We start from the raw sequence: 18,736 nt of genomic DNA, 5'->3' as shown, positions 1-18,736 counted from the left end.
GTTCATTAAACAAATTGCAAAAGATTCACCAACACAGATGTCCAGAATACCGTGGAATTTTTCGATGAAAACAGAGCTTTTTGTATTGGATACAATGGTGTCCGAATACTTCCGTTTCAACGCTTGACGTCACACGCATACGTCATCATACATAGAAGTTTTCAACCGGAAGTTTCGCGGGAAATTTAAAATTGCACTTTATAAGTTAACCCGGCCGTATTGGCATGTGTTGCAATGTTAAGACTTCATCATTGATATATAAACTATCAGACTGCGTAGTAGTGGGTTTCAGTAGGCCTTTAAAGTCCTCAGAAAGGTTTTAGTTGCTGGATTGTTGATATACTCAAAGTTCTGCGTTACGCGGTCGTTGGGTATCATAAATCGATCCAGATATTGCGTTATATAAGAATCCGTATTTTTTTCCGACAAATTTTAAAAAATTGTTCGCGCTGCTGCTCGTTAACGCTGCTGTTGGTTCGGCTGTGCTCCTTCCTGCTCCTTTGAAGTTGTCAAGGCTAAGTGCCATCTTTCTTTTTTTGTGTGCTTATAAACATTTAATAGCCTTCTTTAGCCCTTCTCCAACACATTTTGTAGTCTTATTGAATTAATAAAGCACTTGCTCTCTTTCACCGCTTCATTTTCAGCTAGCTAGCTGATAAGCTAGCAAAGCTAAGCTAGCCCTGGTCCGAAGTCCCCCATTCTGCCAGTTAGAGCACAGTAACTTTGTAACTTTAGATGCCGTGGACACGCTTGCTAGCGTGAGCTGTATTGAGCTAACTGTAGCAGCCCTAAACGGCACACAAGCTACAGCGAGCCAACTAAGATGCATAAGAGATTTAGCTTGTTAGCTAGTCCTACACCCCAGTCCGCCGACCCCGCGATATAAAAAGGGGAGCATTTGGTGTCCATGGCACGAACGCATTATATAGAATATCACATTATATTGAGCCGCAATATATTGAACTTTGAGTGTAGAAAAGAATAACAATAACAAGTTAAAAATTGCACGGGGGGTTCGATTAAGATAAACTAATTTGCTTTGTTAGCTATTGCACAACGAAAAGTGGATGTTTTGTTCAGATTGATTGATTGATTGATTGAGACTTTTATTAGTAGGTTGCACAGTGAAGTACATATTCCGTACAATTGACCACTAAATGGTAACACCCGAATAAGTTTTTCAACTTGTTTAAGTCGGGGTCCACTTAAATTGATTCATGATACAGATATATACTATCATATATACTATCATCATAATACAGTCATCACACAAGATAATCACATTGAATTATTTACATTATTTACAATCAGGGGTGTGGAGGGGGGGTATGGGGGGGGGTATGGACATCAAGTAGTGGACATAGAGAGAGAGAGAGAGAGAGAGAGAGAGAGAGAGAGAGAGAGAGAGAGAGAGAGAGAGAGAGAGAGAGAGAGAGAGAGAGAGATCAGAAGGCATAAGAAAAATAAAAAGTATCTGCATTTGATTGTTTACATTTGATTATTAGCAATCCGGGGAGGGTGTTAGTTTAGGGTTGTAGCTGCCTGGAGGTTACCTTTTATTGCGGTTTTGAAGGAGGATAGAGATGCCCTTTCTTTTATACCTGTTGGGAGCGCATTCCACATTGATGTGGCATAGAAAGAGAATGAGTTAAGACCTTTGTTAGTTCGGAATCTGGGTTTAACGTGGTTAGTGGAGCACCCCCTGGTGTTGTGGTTATGGCGGTCATTTACGTTAAGGAAGTAGTTTGACATGTACTTCGGTATCAGGGAGGTGTAGCGGATTTTATAGACTAGGCTCAGTGCAAGTTGTTTAACTCTGTCCTCCACCTTGAGCCAGCCCACTTTAGAGAAGTGGGTAGGAGTGAGGTGGGATCTGGGGTGGAGGTCTAGAAGTAACCTGACTAGCTTGTTCTGAGATGTTTGGAGTTTAGATTTGAGGGTTTTGGAGGTGCTAGGGTACCAGGAGGTGCATGCATAATCGAAAAAGGGTTGAACGAGAGTTCCCGCCAGAATCCTCAAGGTGCTTTTGTTGACCAGAGAGGAAATTCTGTAGAGAAATCTATAGTTTAGTATTTATTTATTGACCGACATTGTATTGATTGTTGTATCTTTAAAGGAGAACTGCAGTTTTTTGGAATTTGTCCATCGTTCACAATCCTTATGAGAGACAAGAAGACATATGTATTTTAATGCATTTTAACTCTTAAATAAACGTAAATAAAAGTCCGCCTATAATGGAGTCAATGGGAGGTCCTCTATTCCGTTCATAAAGCCCTCTGAATAATCATCCAAAAACCACCAACAATATTCGATTCACATATGGTGACCTGAATATTAACCAAGTATTAGTGATATTGTTTCTATAAGCACTAAGGCAGACAAACTATTTATAGCGGCACCGTGCAGACCCAGCTGCAGAAAAATATTTAAGTGGGGACATTACATTTTTTCAAAGGTGCTACACCCTTGGGCGAGTTGTAGCACCCGAATACCCCCCCTCCCCCCATCATGGTTACGATACCCCCCATGAAAAAATGAAGAGAAGATGCGTTACCCGGCCCGGAAGAAGCCCGGGGCCCTCCTCCGGAGCTAGGCCTGGAGGCATGGCTCGTCAGCGAGCGCCTGGTGGCCGGGCTAGCCATGGAGCCCGGCCGGGCACAGCCCGAAGAAGCTACGTGGACACACCATCTTCTCCGCCACGTGGGCCCACCACCCGCGGTCGGAACCAGTGGGGTCGGGTGCACTGCCAAGTGGATGGCAGTGAAAGTGGAGGCTCCAGACGGACCAATTCGGGGCAGCAGAGGCTGACTTTCGGGACGTGGAATGTCTCTACGCTGGTGGGGAAGGAGCCTGAGCTGGTGCAAGAGGTGGAGCGCTACCGGTTGGATCTGGTGGGGCTTACCTCTACGCATAGCAAGGGCTCTGAAACCACACTCCTGGACAAGGGATGGACCTTGTTCACTTCTGGAGTTGCTCAGGGTGTGAGGGCCCAGGCGGGTGTGGGGATACTCAGGAGTCCCCGGCTGAGTGCCTGTACGTTGGAGTTTACCCCAGTGGACAAGAGGGTCGCCTCCCTTCGCCTTAGGGTTGGAAAACTCTGACTGTTGTTTGTGCGTACGCACCAAACAAGAGTTCAGAGTATTCGGCCTTCTTGGATACCTTGCTTGGGGTCCTGTATGGGGCGCCGGCAGGGGATTCCATAGTCTAGCTGGGGGACTTCAACGCGCACGTGGGCAATGACAGTGATACTTGGACTGGAGTGATTGGGAGGAACGGTCTCCCTGTTCTGAACCTGAGTGGTGGATTGTTATTGGACTTCTGTGCTAGTCACGGACTTGCGATAACAAACACCATGTTCAAGCATAAGGATGCTCATAGGTGTACCTGGTACCAGAGCACCCTAGGCCAAAGATCAATGATCGATTTTGTAATCGTATCAGCTGATCTGGGGCGTATGTTTTGGACACTCGGGTGAAGAGAGGGGCTGAACTGTCAACTGATCACCATCTGGTGGTGATTTGGGTCAGATGGCGGGGGAAACCTCTGGACAGACCTGGCAAACCCAAGCGTGTAGTGCGGGTGAACTGGGAATGTTTGGAGGAGTCCTCTGTCCAGAAAGACTTCAACTCCCACCTCCGGCGGGACTTCTCTGCCATCCCTGTAGAGGTTGGGGACATTGAACAGGAATGGGCAATGTTCAAAGCCTCTATTGCTAAATCTGCAGCTGCGAGCTGTGGCCAGAAGGTCTTAGGTGCCTCAAGGGGCGGTAACCCTCGAACACCCTGGTGGACAGTGGTGGTCAGGGTAGCCGTCCGACTGAAGAAGGACTCCGGAGACAGTTGCAAGGTACCGACAGGCCCGAAGGGCAGCGGCCGTGGCTGTGGACGAGGCTAAGCAGAGGGTGTGGGAGCAGTTCTGGGAATCCATGGAGAAGGACTATCGAGCGGCACAAAAGCTGTTCTGGAAGACCATACGGCACCTCAGGAGGGGGAAGCAGGGAACCATCCAAGCTGTGTACGGCAAGGATGGGACTTTGCTGACTTCAAGTGAGGAAGTCGTAGGGCGTTGGAAAGAGCACTTTGAGGAACTCCTGAACCCAAATACATTAGACACACCCTCCCTGACAGGAGGAGAGCCTGAGGATGATGGGGGATCGACGTCGATCTCTCGGAGTGATGTCACTGAGGTAGTTAGACAACTCCACAGTGGCAAAGCTCCGGGGGTTGACGAGATCCGTCCAGAAAAGCTGAAGGCTCTGGGTGTTGATGGGCTGTCTTGGTTGATACGCCTTTTCTACATTGCGTGGAAGTCTGGGACAGTGCAGAGGGAGTGGCAGACTGGGGTGGTGGTTCCCCTTTTCAAATAGGGGGACCAGAGGGTGTGTGCTAATTACAGGGGTATCACACTACTCAGCCTCCCTGGGAAAGTTTACGCCAAGGTACTGGAAAGGAGGGTCCAGCCGATAGTCGAACCTCAGATTCAAGAGGAACAATGTGCATTCCGTCCTGCTCGTGGAACAACTGACCAGCTCTTTACTCTTGCGGGAATCCTGGAGAAGGCCTGGGAGTATGCCTATCCAGTCTACATGTGCTTTGTGGATTTGGAGAAGGCGTATGACCGGGTCCCCCGGGAGATCTTGTGAGAGGTGCTGAGGGAGTACGGAGTGAGGGGAACCATGCTGAGGGCCATCCAATTTATGTACAACTAAAGCGAGAGTTGTGTCCGGGTGCTTGGATGTAAGTCAGATCCGTTTCCAGTGGGGGTTGGTCTACGCCAGGGCTGCGCTCTGTCACCTATCCTGTTTGTGATTTTCATGGACAGGATTTCTAGGCAGAGTCGTGGCCATGGCGGAGAGGGTATACGTCTCGGGGGGCTAAAGGTTGCGTCGCTGCTGTTTGCAGATGATGTGGGCCTGATGGCACCTTCGATTCGTGACCTTCAGCTCTCACTGGATTGGTTCGCAGCCGAGTGTTCAGCGGCTGGAATGAGGATCAACATCTCCAAATCTAAGGCCATGGTTCTCAGCAGGAAACCGATGGTTTGTACAGTCCAGGTAGAGGACGAGACTCTGTCCCAGGTGGAGGAGTTTAAGTATCTCGGGGTCTTGTTCACAAGTGAGGGAAAGATGGGGAAGGAAATCAGCTGGAGAGTTGGAGCAGCTGGAGCAGTATTGCAGTCTCTCTGCCGCACTGTTGTGACGAAACGAGAGCTGAGCCAGAAGGCAAAGCTCTCGGTCTACCGAGCTATCTACATTCCTACTCTCACCTATGGTCAGGGACGTGCACATGATTATATAGGGGCAGGGGCTCAAAGTCAGAAAAGGGCAGGAATTTTTTTTTTTGGTCCTTTACACAATATGGAAATTAATGTAAAATTAAATTTGCTAATAGGAAGCTAACTACTTAGCTGTGTGTCCTTTGTAGGTAAAAGTGATTGCCATTTCTTTTGTGTCAACAAATTATGGTCATAATGAGTTAATTTACATTATCATAGGCTTGGAAGACATGAAAAGCAACAAAACATTGGTTTATTATTAGGCTATTTTTTGTTAAAGATAAGCACTTTAATATTGAACATTGAACAGTGCAACATGAACTTTGAAAAAAAATACAAAAATAAATACCCAAATGGAAAAAACTTCAATGTGAAAATCTGTCCTTCTTCCCTTAACTTGATGAAAACACCATCAAGTTGTAACTTATGGTCTATCTCACTTAATGCTCAGACTAAACAACTGAAACGCAATACAGGGCCAAAAATATGGACCAGGGGCCAGTAGAGGGCTGTATCCTTTCTTTTTTTGGATTTGGGCTGCAGGCATAATCAACATGAATCAAGTTTAAATACAGATGGCAATATTCCTAACAGATAACCTACATCTTATATCCCCAGAATGCTGAAATTATTATTATTATTAATAATAATAATAATAATAATAATTATTATTATTATTATTATCATTATCATTGTTCTTATTATTATTGTTATTATTATCATTATTATTATTATTATTTTGTTAACCCACACAGTAATAGCAAAGTCACAATAACCTTATATCTAAAACTCTACTGTGAGAGAAATGTGATCCGCCGTAAACGTGCATTTTATTTTGAAAATTAACCCGGTGTTTTATTTTGTACATTACTTCCTGTCCCGCACGATCCGCTCTGCTCTGTGCGGACTTGATGTGCCGTGCTCAATTGATGCGCCGTGCTCCGACGTCCGGCAAAAACAGAAGCTGACACATTGACTAATAGAATAATACAGCGTTTTTCTGAAATATTACCCATATTAGATGCTGAATAAGTGGACGGCGACTAGACCATAACTCACAGGTTCAAGTTGCTCCACTGTCACGTCTGAGTAACCCTGGCTGCAGCCCGCAGATCGAGGAGGGGCTAAACGTTTAAAGGAAGCGGCAGGCTCAAACAACCCGGTATTACAAGAAAACGTGGAGTTTTTGTACCGCTGTTTTTTTTGTTGTTTTTTTTACATCCCTGACATGAATTTATTAATGTTGTTTAAAGAAGAAAAAAAACACACACACACACAGGCAGAGGGCACTTTTTAAGACGAGGCAAAAAAGGGCAGGGGCTCAGGCACCCATAGGGCCCTATGTGTGCACGTGCCTGCCTATGGTCATGAAGTGTGGGTCATGACCGAAAGAATAAGATCGCGGATACAAGCGGCCGAAATTAGTTTCCTCAGAAGGGTGGCTGGCATCTCCCTTAGAGATAGGGTGAGAAGTTCAGTCACCCGAGAGAGACTCGGAGTAGAGCCGCTGCTCCTTCGCTTGGAAAGGAGCCAGCTTAGGTGGTTCGGGAATCTCGTGCGGATGCCTCACGAGCGTCTCCCTAGGGAGGTCCTCGTTGCACGTCCCACTGGGAGGAGACCCCGCGGCAGGCCAAGGACCAGATGGGGGGATTACATCTCCTCTCTGGCCTGGGAACGCTTCGGAATTCCCCAGGAGGAAGTTGCTAATGTTGCTCTGGAGAGGGAAGTCTGGGGGTCTCTGCTGGAGCTGTTGTCCCCGCGACCTGATTTCGGATAAGCGGTTGAAGATGGATGGATTACATTTTTTCAGGGGGACCGTGCCAAAAATTGATTGCCTCCATGGGAGCGTGCACACTTGTTAAAGCTGCAATGTGAGCTGTCTGTCCACAACTGATTACTACATGTAAGACAAACACTTACTGTATATTTTTAGTTATCATAAGGAAATATGTTTGAAATTACTTAAGCCTTCATCGTGTCTGAAAAATTAAAGAGTTGGCCATTTCTATAGTATTGATTGTAAAGGACTGTTGTAGTGAAGTGAAGTGAATTACATTTATATAGCGCTTTTTCTCAAGTGACTCAAAGCGCTTTACGTTGTGAAACCCAATATCTAAGTTACATTTAAACCAGTGTGGGTGGCACTGGGAGCAGGTGGGTAAAGTGTCTTGCCCAAGGACACAACGGAAGTGACTAGTATGGCGGAAGCGGGGATCGAACCTGCAACCCTCAAGTTGCTGGCACGGCCGCTCTACCAACCGAGCTATACCGTCCCAATCCGATTTTGATGTGCTAACACCTATTTCTTGTAAATAACATTAAAAGACGCTTGATTTCAGCTTTTTAAAAGGTACTTTAACACGTAGACAGTACAGTATGTACTTCATTATTATATATGTAACTCTCTTGGATGCATACATCCAAACACTTGATTAATATTCATTATGAGCAGCTATCATTGTATGGAGCTTCTAAACAAGAAAGAGGTTTTAGCACATCAACATCGAATTAGTAATAGTCCATTACAATATCATTATTACCATAGAAATGGCCAACTATGTCATTTTTAGGACACGATAAAGGCTTAAATAATTTCAAACACATATCCTTACGATAACCAAGAATAAAAGTGTTTGTCTTACATGTAGTAATCAGTTGTGAACAGACAAAGCCCAAAAGCGACATGTGCTCCCTCGGCGTGGCGACGTGAATCAATTTTTGGCACAAAATAAATTTTTGCCACAATACCGATAGCAGCAAATAACATATTTGAATTACAGTCACGATGATGGCATCATATCAGTAAAAATAAAATGTGTTCTATTCACTTTCTCCCAGGTGTACACATATTACGATGTGAACCATGTTAAATCCACACATTTTGGTTTTGTCCGTGACTTCCTTATTTCACAAGGAAAAGCATCTGATTGGCTCTCGATCATAACAAACCCCCACCCCTCTTTCAATGTACACCATTAAAGCGCTGTGATTGGATATATTATCCAAATTTGTCCCACCCATCGACAGGACATTTTCGTCTCGTTTTTATACTTAAACCAACACGTCAGTTAATTGTGTTATCGTTTTCAATGTGCCTTTGTTTTGATTACTTGCCATTTTATTTTGACCTATGAACCTAATTAAAATAAACAACTTCCAGCCGCACATGACGCCGGGAACTGAAGTGATCAGAGAGAGCAAACTAGCTCACGATGCTATATTGACATCATCGGCTGGTAAGCAGCTTCCTCACCACAGAACTCGGGAAAATGTATTGTAGATCATAAATGATGCCTCTCACCTTGATAGTAGAAGGATGAAGACATAATCCGACATGGGGTCAACTTTGGCATCCAATTTAGACCCGAAAATGACGACAAAGACAAGAAAAGATGCTGGTTTGCACCCAGCCCTTTTTATTTTACCCTCCACGAGGATTGAGTTATTATTTATCTAAACAGGAATATATATTAACATCCCATCAGTCTGCATTCCAGTGACAGCAGACATTGTACAGTAAATTATGTTTTATTATGTTTGTTGTTTCTCTTGAAATCTGCAGTGAGTCGTAATCAGTGATGTTGTTGAATGAAAAAGCGAACGTTGTGATGCTTAAAATGAGCAAAATACGTAGGTAAATATTGTGAATGTGCCTGTTACTACATTACATATATACTTACAGCATGTACATAAAACCTAAACGGAGGTGTTTGGATGTTGTTGGGGGGATTTATAGGCAGAGTAGAGCAACTCTCATAGGCTCCATTGTAAGCAGACTTTTGCTCGCATTTGTTTACGAGTTCAAATGCATTTAAAAAAAAGAAAAACATATGTGTGTGCTGGTCTAACATTTGGATTGTGAATGATCTGCAAAATTCCCCCAAAAAGTGAAGTTCCCCTATCTTTAATGTACAATATGTATCAAAGTCCTTAAAATGTTCTGTATGCGGCAGTGTTGCACTAAAGCGTTTGCTGCAGGCGATGATGATGACAGCGGATGGCGGTGTCACAAGCGAGGAACAAAGTTATGGAAAAAGTCTTTTTTTAATAGACTTTGTTGCTGTCGTTATATTGTGTTCCTTCTTCTTAATGTAGCAACCGAAAATGAATTGCTCTTGTAATGGAAGCTTGTAGATAGTATACTACTATGGTGCATTTTTAGTCTATACTTTATACCTGCATTATCCTTTCCATCCTTTGTAACTGAGCTACTGTGTGGAACAATTTCCCTTGTAGATCAATAAAGTTTGTCTAAGCCTATGTTTAAGTAAGATAGGTAGTCGATAATAGATAGTAGTAGAGAGTAGATAGTTCTTTTAGCATAGCGAAGTGGAGATCCACTTTTTCATTTCCTTTGGAATTTGGGTTCTGTGCCGAACGTTTTCTATTTTATATAGGGGTGGACAACATAGCCCTTTCAAATTATATTTTATAAGCTTTTTGTAAAATCTAAGTTATTAAAATAGCAGAAGGAAAAATAACCTGTTCATTCAACTCAGCAATGTAATAAGGCAAAAACTGCCCCGTCAAGTCCTGACAACATGCAAATGTTCTTTATTGCACAGCATTTGGTCACATGACAAATACCAGTGTGAATGCCAAGAACACCACACCAAAGTGTGCACTCATTAAGTTATTTATGGAGTTAAATTACTGCCAAAAGTCCACTCACGCCAAACAATTCAGACACAATTACAGTGTGGTTTGCAAATAGAAAATATTATTCACAAACAAACACATTTTGTTTTGCAAATAAGAAACGTACCTATCAAATAAATACATCATGCTTCAGAAATAAGTAACTTATTTCTTCAAGTACAAAAAAATATCCTTCAAGTACAAATCTAAATATTTCAAGTACAAAAAATATCCTTCAAGTACAAATCCAAATCTTTCAAGTACAAAAAAATATCCTTCAAGTGCAAAACAAAGTCAATTCTACAACTACGGAACTGTCACGTGACTTTTGGCAGTAATATTCCGCCTTGCAGATCCGCAAGCAAGCGCAATGCAGTCCACACACAAATGCACTGTAATTCGCCCTCCGCAACACTAGGTGGCGATTTTGAGTCAATTTAATGCCGGCTGACCGCCCCCCTCAACCCCTTGTCTTCATTAAAGCCCGCCACCACTTACAATTTTTGGCAGCAGCAAAGTGGTCGTTTAAGTAGATATTTGCTCTAAAAAGGGTATTTCAACAAGTAAATAGTACAGTAGGTACTTGATTTATATACATGTAATGCTCATAAGAGTATTCTAGTAAAATATGCAGAGATGAGATGTGTCAATATCAAAATATTACTTGAAATCAATTCTTGGCAGCAACAAAGAAACCTTTTGGGTATATTTTAGCTTTGTAAAGGGTATTTCAACAAGTAAACAGTACAGTAGGTACTTGATGTTGATATATGTAATGCCCATAATGGTATTCTAGTAGATTATGCAGAGATGAGATGGGTCAATATTAAAATATTACTTGAAATCAATTTTTGGCAGGAGCAAAGTGGTCGTTTTGGTAGATATTTGCTCTAAAAAGGGTGTTTCAACAATTAAACAGTACAGTAGGTATTTGATTTTGATATATGTAATGCCCATAAGGGTATACTAGTAAAATATACATGTGTAAATATGCGATGTGTAAATATCAACATATTGAATCACTTTTTGTCAGGCAATATTACATTTAATGACACTTTTACATAAATGAATACATTCAAACACTTTATACATATTTATTATGTGCAGGAATAAATAACAGTTACAATTGTATGTATCTTCCAAACAAGAAAGAGGTTTTATCACATCAACATCAGACTAACAACAGTCCTTTAAATCTCATTAATACCACAGAAAAGGCAAACTGTCATTTTGCAGACACGATAAAGTTTTAAATAATGTCAAACACTTAGCGATACACTAACCAGGAAGATAAAGTGTGTGTCTTATACCTAGTAATCTGCTGTGGACAGACGAAGCCAAAAATGCAGGTTCAGCGAGCGGTGCGCGCTACCGCGACAGGAAATCAATTTTTGGCAGGCATTCACATTTTGGCACAACACCCGTGGTTGTGGGCTTTAATGAAGACGGGGGCGGTCACCCGGCATTAAATTGACTCATCATCGCCACCTAGTGTTGTGGAGGGCGAATTACAGTGCATTTGTGTGTGGATTGCATTGCGCTTGCTTGCTGATCTGCAAGGCGGAATATTACTGTCAAAAGTCACGTGACAGTTCCGTAGTTGTAGAATTGATTTTGTTTTGCACTTGAAAGATTTGTATTTGTACTTGAAGGATATTTGTTTGTACTTGAAAGATTTTGATTTGTACTTGAAGGATATTTTTTTGCACTTGAAAGATTTTGATTTGTACCTGAAGGATATTTTTTTTGTACTTGAAGAAATAAGTTATTTGTGTCTGAAGCATGATGTATTTGTTTGATAGGTACGTTTCTTATTTGCAAAACAAAATGCGTTTGTTTGTGAATGATATTTTCTATTTGCAAACCACACTGAGTTTGTGTGTGAGTCATTGGGCGTGAGTAAAACAGGTTTTGTGCGTGTGTGGACTTTTGGCAGTAATTTAACTCCATAGTTGTTTTTCTTTCATTTCACCAAACCACAAGTATGAGCGCAGCTTTGAAATGCCTTGTCTGTCATAAACAGTTAACTTGTCTTTCCAGTGCCCCAAGTCAGCAGTGTAATTAATCAAGAAATGAATCAGGTGGAGCTGAAGTTTTCTGCCATAAACATGAAGTTTCCTTCAATGTGCATCCAGTATGAGGCCAATGGAATATGCCAGGTTGGTTCAGTATAATTGTGTGTTAGGTGCAGTATTACTGCATTTATTCAGCTCCAAATACAAACAAAGGTGCTACAAAAACATACTTCAAGCATAGTGGCAAGGGTCAAACTTCAATAGTGGATTCAAACCACCATGTTTTGTGTCCCTTTAGATTTGGACGAGGAAAACCATCCCACTGCACTCTGTGGCCCCCTGCTTGTGTCTCCAGGTACTTCCATACATGATACATTAGAATTTACGTTATTACGTTATTTTGATCTGCACATTTACCTGTGAAGTCCCAGATTACTTTAATGCAGGAGCACTGCAAGAATTCTGGATCCCATGAAAAAAACCATAATGAAATGGGTATAATGAAATGGTTTTACTGGGAATGGAAGAGCGATATAGCACTGTTATGTTAATTTTACTGTAAAAATAACAGTAAAGTTTTTTCCATTTTACATAAATACACTGTAAAAACAACAACCTTAGATAAAAACAAATGGCAGCTCAGTCGCCAGAATTTTACTATAAAAAAACAATAGTATGATTTTTCCATGTACAGCACAGTGCTGCTGTTGACACAGCGATACTATTTTTTGAGGACGCCGTCCTTTGAATTGTCCTAAATTCGGGTTGTTTTTTTTTTAATTGGCCTTGGCACGTTCCTAATTAAACAAAAAAAAAACTAAGACAGATTACAAAAATAAAGTCCAACCATTAGGAGGATTAAGTTATGATATTAAAACAATGTTTTTACAAGACTAGAGTCGAAGTATTGGGGGAGTAGATGTGTAATATTAGGATATTTATTACGCGGAAAAAAGTTGTAAATTTATGGCTAATTATTTTTTTTATTTTACGAGAATTAAGTTGCAATGAGTGGGGACATTTTGTTTTTACATAATAACTTTGGAAGCATAATGTTGAAATATTATTGAAAAAATGTTTATTTATTATAGGAGTGTGCAAATACAAGTTTTTCACTCGCTCACTGATATTGGAGCTTTGAGTATTGGCCAATATGACATCAGCACAAACTATACATACTCATCATTTTGTAGTGTGGAATGGTAGAAAAGGTTTGATCAAGTGAAATTACTAAAACAGAAAACATTGTTAAAAACACTAACCTATTTATTATTAACCGTTTTAACCAAAAGGATTTATGCTGTCTTTAAATTGAAGTTGAGTAGATACTGTTCATTTTAATTTTACATTTTTTTTACCTACCCAGTGGCCACATTAATTCATGAAGTTAAACAATGACACAGCAAGTTCAATTATGCTGACACGTTTGTTACTGGATACGTTCTATTACGCTTCTGTGTTAGAGACTTTTTATGTGTAGGTAATATACATTTATAATTATTTGTGACACATGTACTGTGTTAGACTGCAATATTGTTCAATTAATATTACGTATGTCTAGCTGTGTGTTATTGTGTGCTTAGCCGTTGTGTAGCTGCTAGCTTCTAGAAGCCTACAGCCTACCATGTTTGCCTTTTGTAAATGTCATGACTGAAATAGAAGAAAAGACCAACTTTGTGTGCTTATTGGAGGACATTTACATGTTAACTGGGTGTCCAGCTTTGCACAAGTAAACACTCTGCAGGACTGTTTGTATCGGAGCTCATATTGGAGATTTTACGTGCCAATAGTCGGTATCAATATTGGATCGGGACATCCCCAAGTAATTAATAATTTATTCTATTTTGTTATTATAAAATATTTTTAAAGTCTTATAGATAAAATCGCAATTTGAGTGATGTTAGGTTGTGAAAAAGATATAATATTTTGAGAATAAAGTCAAACTTTTATGGAAATAAAGTCATCATATAACAAGAAAAAAATACAAGAAAGTTGAAATATTTGTAAATTAAAAAAACAACAGCAAAAATTTAAAAAAGAGCAAAAAAGTGTCATGTGAAAAGAAAACCTTAGACCAGGGGTCACCAACGCGGTGCCCGCGGGCACCAGGTCGCCCGTAAGGACCAGATGAGTCGCCCGCGAGCCTGTTCTAAAAAAAATATTTAAAAAATTAAAAAAAATTTAAAAAAAAAAAATAAAATTTTTTTTTTTTTTTTTTTTTTTTTTTAAATTAAATCTACATAGAAAAAACACAAGATACACTTTCAATCAGTGCATCAACCCAAACAACCTCCCCCATGCACACTCATCCACACCCACTCACACAAAAGAGGTTATTTCTTTCTGCTACCAATATTCTGGTTCCCACAACATAGACAACACATCTGCAAGGGACACAGTCCCTGAAGCACACATGATTGTATAGGCTGCTGGTCCACTAACATTTTCATTAATTACTATTTTTTATGTAATTATTTTTGTATTGTTTTACTTTCTTTTTTATCCAAGAAAATGTTTTTTATTTATTTATCTTATTTTGTTTTATTTTTTAAAAAAGGGCCTTATCTTCAACAGACCTGGTTGTCAATGAAATTAGATTTGTTTAAAGGTTTTTTTTAAACCAGGCCCAGTCCAGATAATGTCCAAGTCGGACTCAGCAACACACACCTTCATTCATGTACACAGAAAAAAATTAGGGAACCCAACAGATTGCATATAATTTATAAAAAAAATTACATTTTCAAAATAAGCATTTATCTACAGTCCAGATTATGTCCAGGTCACTCAAATTAGGGAACACAACAACAGATATCATATAATCTATAAACATAATTATACTTTCAAAATAAGCCTTTGAGGACTTCTCATCTTTTTTTTAATGTTTTTTGGCATCATTATCATTTTCAACCATGTAACTTTCTAAAGTTAGAAAATACTGAATAAATGTTTTAAAGAAAGTAATACTAAGTGAATATCTGTTTTTGGCCTTAAAAATAAACATTTTACCGAGTACTATCATTAAATTGACTAAATCATGATTGTCAATGAACTCTCCTAAAATAACAGAAACCACATTAAGCTTCATAAACAAACCAATCCTTAAACACATTTTTTCAACTTCCACCCAAAACAAAGACACAATATGACAATACCAAAACAAATGCAGGGTGATTCAGGCTCCTGACAACAAAATCGGCAATCATCTGACTCTGTCATATTCCATAATTTTAACATTTTCCCTGTGGGTAAGAAGTTATAAATAATTTTAATTTGAAAATAACGATTTTGCGCATCGATAGTAGTTTTATAGATTAGTTTGAATATGGCATCCCATGGCAACGGGCAGTCAAAAAAGTCCTCCCATTTTCCATTTGTGTTGTATGAGGCAGCCTTCAAAGATTTCTTTATTAAATAAAAATTATATATTTTTCTATTTATTTTAGTTCCTTTTTGCCAAGTAGAATTTCTTATTAGAGGTTTACAAACTAATAATTTAGTAGTTCCATAATAGTACTATAATACACCTCATGGTGCAACCTGGACACATCATCAGTGATTCTCCCGGGGTCATAGGGTGTTTCGGGTCTTAATCAAACACCCTCACCCGGGCGACCCAGCCGAGGGTGATCAGTACCTCGACTTGTGTCCAGGTAGCGCTCTACGCCACGCGTCCCCCCTCCTCAACCAGAGCCAACGTGAAGCCTTTTCAGACGCTTCCAAGATGTTTTTTATGGCTCTTCTCCTGTGCAGTCCAAAAATCCCAAGGAGCCCCAGGACCCGGTGTAAGGACTTGCCTGCAAAACCCCTGCAGCCCACCTCAATAGGCTCGCAGCGGGCCTTCCACCTGTTCCTCCGGCAGTCAGCCACAAGATCTGCGTACTTCGCCCTCTTCCTTTCCTGAGCTTCCTCCATTCTGTCCTCCCAGGGGACAGTTAGCTCAAGGAGTACCACCTGCTTGCTGGTTCCAGACATCAAGACCATGTCTGGCCGGAGTGTCGTAGTTGCGATGATGTCTGGGAATCGCAACTGCCTTCCCAGGTCAACCAAGAGCTGCCAGTTCCTTGCTGTTGTTAGCAGGCCCCCCTGGGTCTTCTTGGAGGGTTGAGGTTTCTCTCCTGCTCGGACAAAGGCAATTGTGCTCTTGGTTGGATGTTGCCGCTTTCTGGTGTTGATGCCTGTGCAGATGGTGTCTGCTATTGCCCGCAGGACCTGGTCGTGGCGCCACCGATACCTGCCATCTCCCAATGCCTTTGAGCAACAGCTGAGGATGTGTTCTAATGATCCTCTTTTCTGACAGAGCTGGCACACAGGTGCGTCTATCAGGCCCCAGGTGAACAGGTTAGCAGGGCTTGGGAGGACATCATAAACTGACTGGACCAAGAACTTAAACTGGTGTGGCTCCGCTTTCCGGAGTTCGGTCCAGGTGATTTTGCGACCAGCTATGTGCTCCCACTTGGTCCAGGCCCCCTGCTTGCTCATTCCCACCACTCTGCTGAAGCGAGCCTCCTCCACCTCGGCGCGAACCTCCTCTTGGACAAGCTTTCGTTTTTCCTTTCCTCTGGCTCTGCTGTAGTTTGGTTTGGTGTTGCTACCCAGCCCAGCCCGACCAGTAGCTACGGTTCCCACCAGGGTGCTGTGCCGCAGCCTTGCCTCTGCCCGCTCCACTGCATCCTGGGCACGCCACTTCCTTCCTGTTCTGACCTCCACACCTGCTGAAGATACTTTCCCATCAGCAGAATCTCTGTAGAGCAGGACTTCTCTGGCCCGGGAAACCTTGAACTCTGCCAGACTACTGAAAGGAAGCTGCAGCTTGGTTATTAATTATTTGTTTCTATCTTTTCCCAATTACTCCAGTTAGTTGATAAAATGAAAAGCTTGAGCAAGCATCACCATACATAGCTCTAAATTCATCATACTTCATAATTTTACCATTCTCATTGATAATATCATTGACAAAAATGATTCCTCTTTCAAACATATTGTTCCAAAAGAAAGGCTTTCCATCTATTACAATATTAGAGTTCATCCATATTAACTGCTGCAAAATATCGTCTCTTTTTTCTGGCACATAAAATTGAAAACACCACTATGAGTGGATTGTTTCCTTTATGAACCCCGCCATGTTTCCCAGCAGACTCTCTGGGAGGGGATCACTTGTAAAAAAGGATACAATTTCTTTTGATGCAGTACATGTTTTTTGTCCAACAGGACATTTGTGTACCACTCAATGTTTAAATACATCTTTGGAACAATTGATGCTTTTAAAGACAGACACATAGCTTCAAGGTTGAGAAGTTTCAGGCCCCCATATTCATACTCTTTGTACAAAACCTTTCTTTTAATCTTTTCTGGTTTGCCGTTGCAGACAAAATCGAAGACCCTCCGCTCATAAATCTTAAAAAAGTTTTGTGATGGAGCTGGTAATGACAACAACAAATAAATCAATTGAGGAATAATTAACGAGTTGGCAATAGACATTTTACCATACAAGGTTAGGGATTTCCCTTTCCATAATTGCATAATTTTGTCCAGCTTTCTTAGTCGATTATCATAATTTACTGAGCCTAGATCTTCCAGATTTTCTGGGACAACAACACCAAGTATGTTAACTGGTCCATCTGTCCACAAAACAGGCACTTTGCATTCCATTCGAAAGGACGTTCCCTTTAGATTTCCGATCCTTAACATTTTACATTTATCATAATTAAGCTTAAGGCCAGATTGCTGTGAAAATATGTCCAAAAGATTAAGAAGGTTCCGCAAACAATGAGGAAAAATCTTATCTTTGTGAATCAGCCTTTTCTGACATGAACTTCATCAAGAACAAACACAGAACACGCCTCACTGATGCACATCTGCAAGACTCACTCAGAGTTGCAGTGTCAAGTTACACACCAGAGTACAACACACTAGTTAACAGCATGCAATGCCAGGCTTCCCACTAACTGACAAAGAAACAGATAACAGATTTGGTGTCCAGTTCAAAGTGTGACATGATTTAAAAATTTGAGAGTTTACTTTTGTATTTTACATGAGTTATTATTTGTACAAACATGGTGCAAAGTAATTCATGATTTGTTAAAAAATGTTAGTGGCTAGCTAGTTAAAATGGGATATTGTGATTTCACAAGACTGTCTTAGAAGTGATCATTTGAAAATGTTCAATTTGAAAAATGTGCACTTAGAGAAAATATAAAAATAAAGTGTTGCATATTGATATTTATCTGTTTCTATATATATTTATTGTGAGAAATCATTAAGATGATCAGTGTTTCCACAAAGATAAATATCATTAATTATTAATAATAACAGAGTTAAAGCTAAATTGAGCAAATTGGCTATTTCTGGCAATTTATTTAAGTGTGTATCTAACTGGTAGCCCTTCGCATTAATCAGTACCCAAGAAGTAGCCCTTGGTTTCAAAAAGGTTGGTGACCCCTGCCTTAGACTAACTGACAATAGGGTCAGTGTAACATGCATGATTTTTAACACCATCAAGGAACAGTTTAAAGCGCATGTAGCGGTAAATACATCTGCTGGATGCTCTTTATATTTCCAATGCAGCTATACTGCCATCTTGGAGTTAAAACTAAACTGCATCAGATAACACAATGTTTTTTTAAAAGTGGTCCCTCTGCGGGTGGTATCTTTTGTACATTGTTTAATCTATCTGAGACTGTGCAGTGAAATTGAAGTATTCACACAATGTAAGTATGAAATACAACTCACGTGTGTTGGCAGGTTTGGGAGGACGACGAGCGGAGGCCGAGACGCTTTCGAAGCTGCCCCTTCAAAAACGAATGTAAGAA

At 40.8% G+C, this 18,736-nt stretch overlaps 1 protein-coding gene across 1 annotated transcript in view; it reads left to right on the top strand.

Moving 5' to 3' along the window:
* The window catches only part of il17rc (interleukin 17 receptor C), a 48,549-nt gene that overhangs the window by 8,561 nt on the left and 21,252 nt on the right, over positions 1 to 18,736 (top strand). The window contains exons 7-9 of the mRNA XM_062052095.1: positions 11,953 to 12,071; positions 12,226 to 12,282; positions 18,669 to 18,729. Of these exons, the coding sequence (XP_061908079.1) occupies positions 11,953 to 12,071; positions 12,226 to 12,282; positions 18,669 to 18,729 (237 nt within the window). The remainder of the gene's footprint in view (positions 1 to 11,952; positions 12,072 to 12,225; positions 12,283 to 18,668; positions 18,730 to 18,736) is intronic.

The sequence above is a fragment of the Entelurus aequoreus genome, linkage group LG01, assembly GCF_033978785.1.
Source record: "Entelurus aequoreus isolate RoL-2023_Sb linkage group LG01, RoL_Eaeq_v1.1, whole genome shotgun sequence".
Lineage (NCBI taxonomy): Eukaryota > Metazoa > Chordata > Actinopteri > Syngnathiformes > Syngnathidae > Entelurus > Entelurus aequoreus.
Note: the sequence above shows the minus strand (reverse complement) of the source record. Positions and strands in the feature narration are given on the sequence as shown.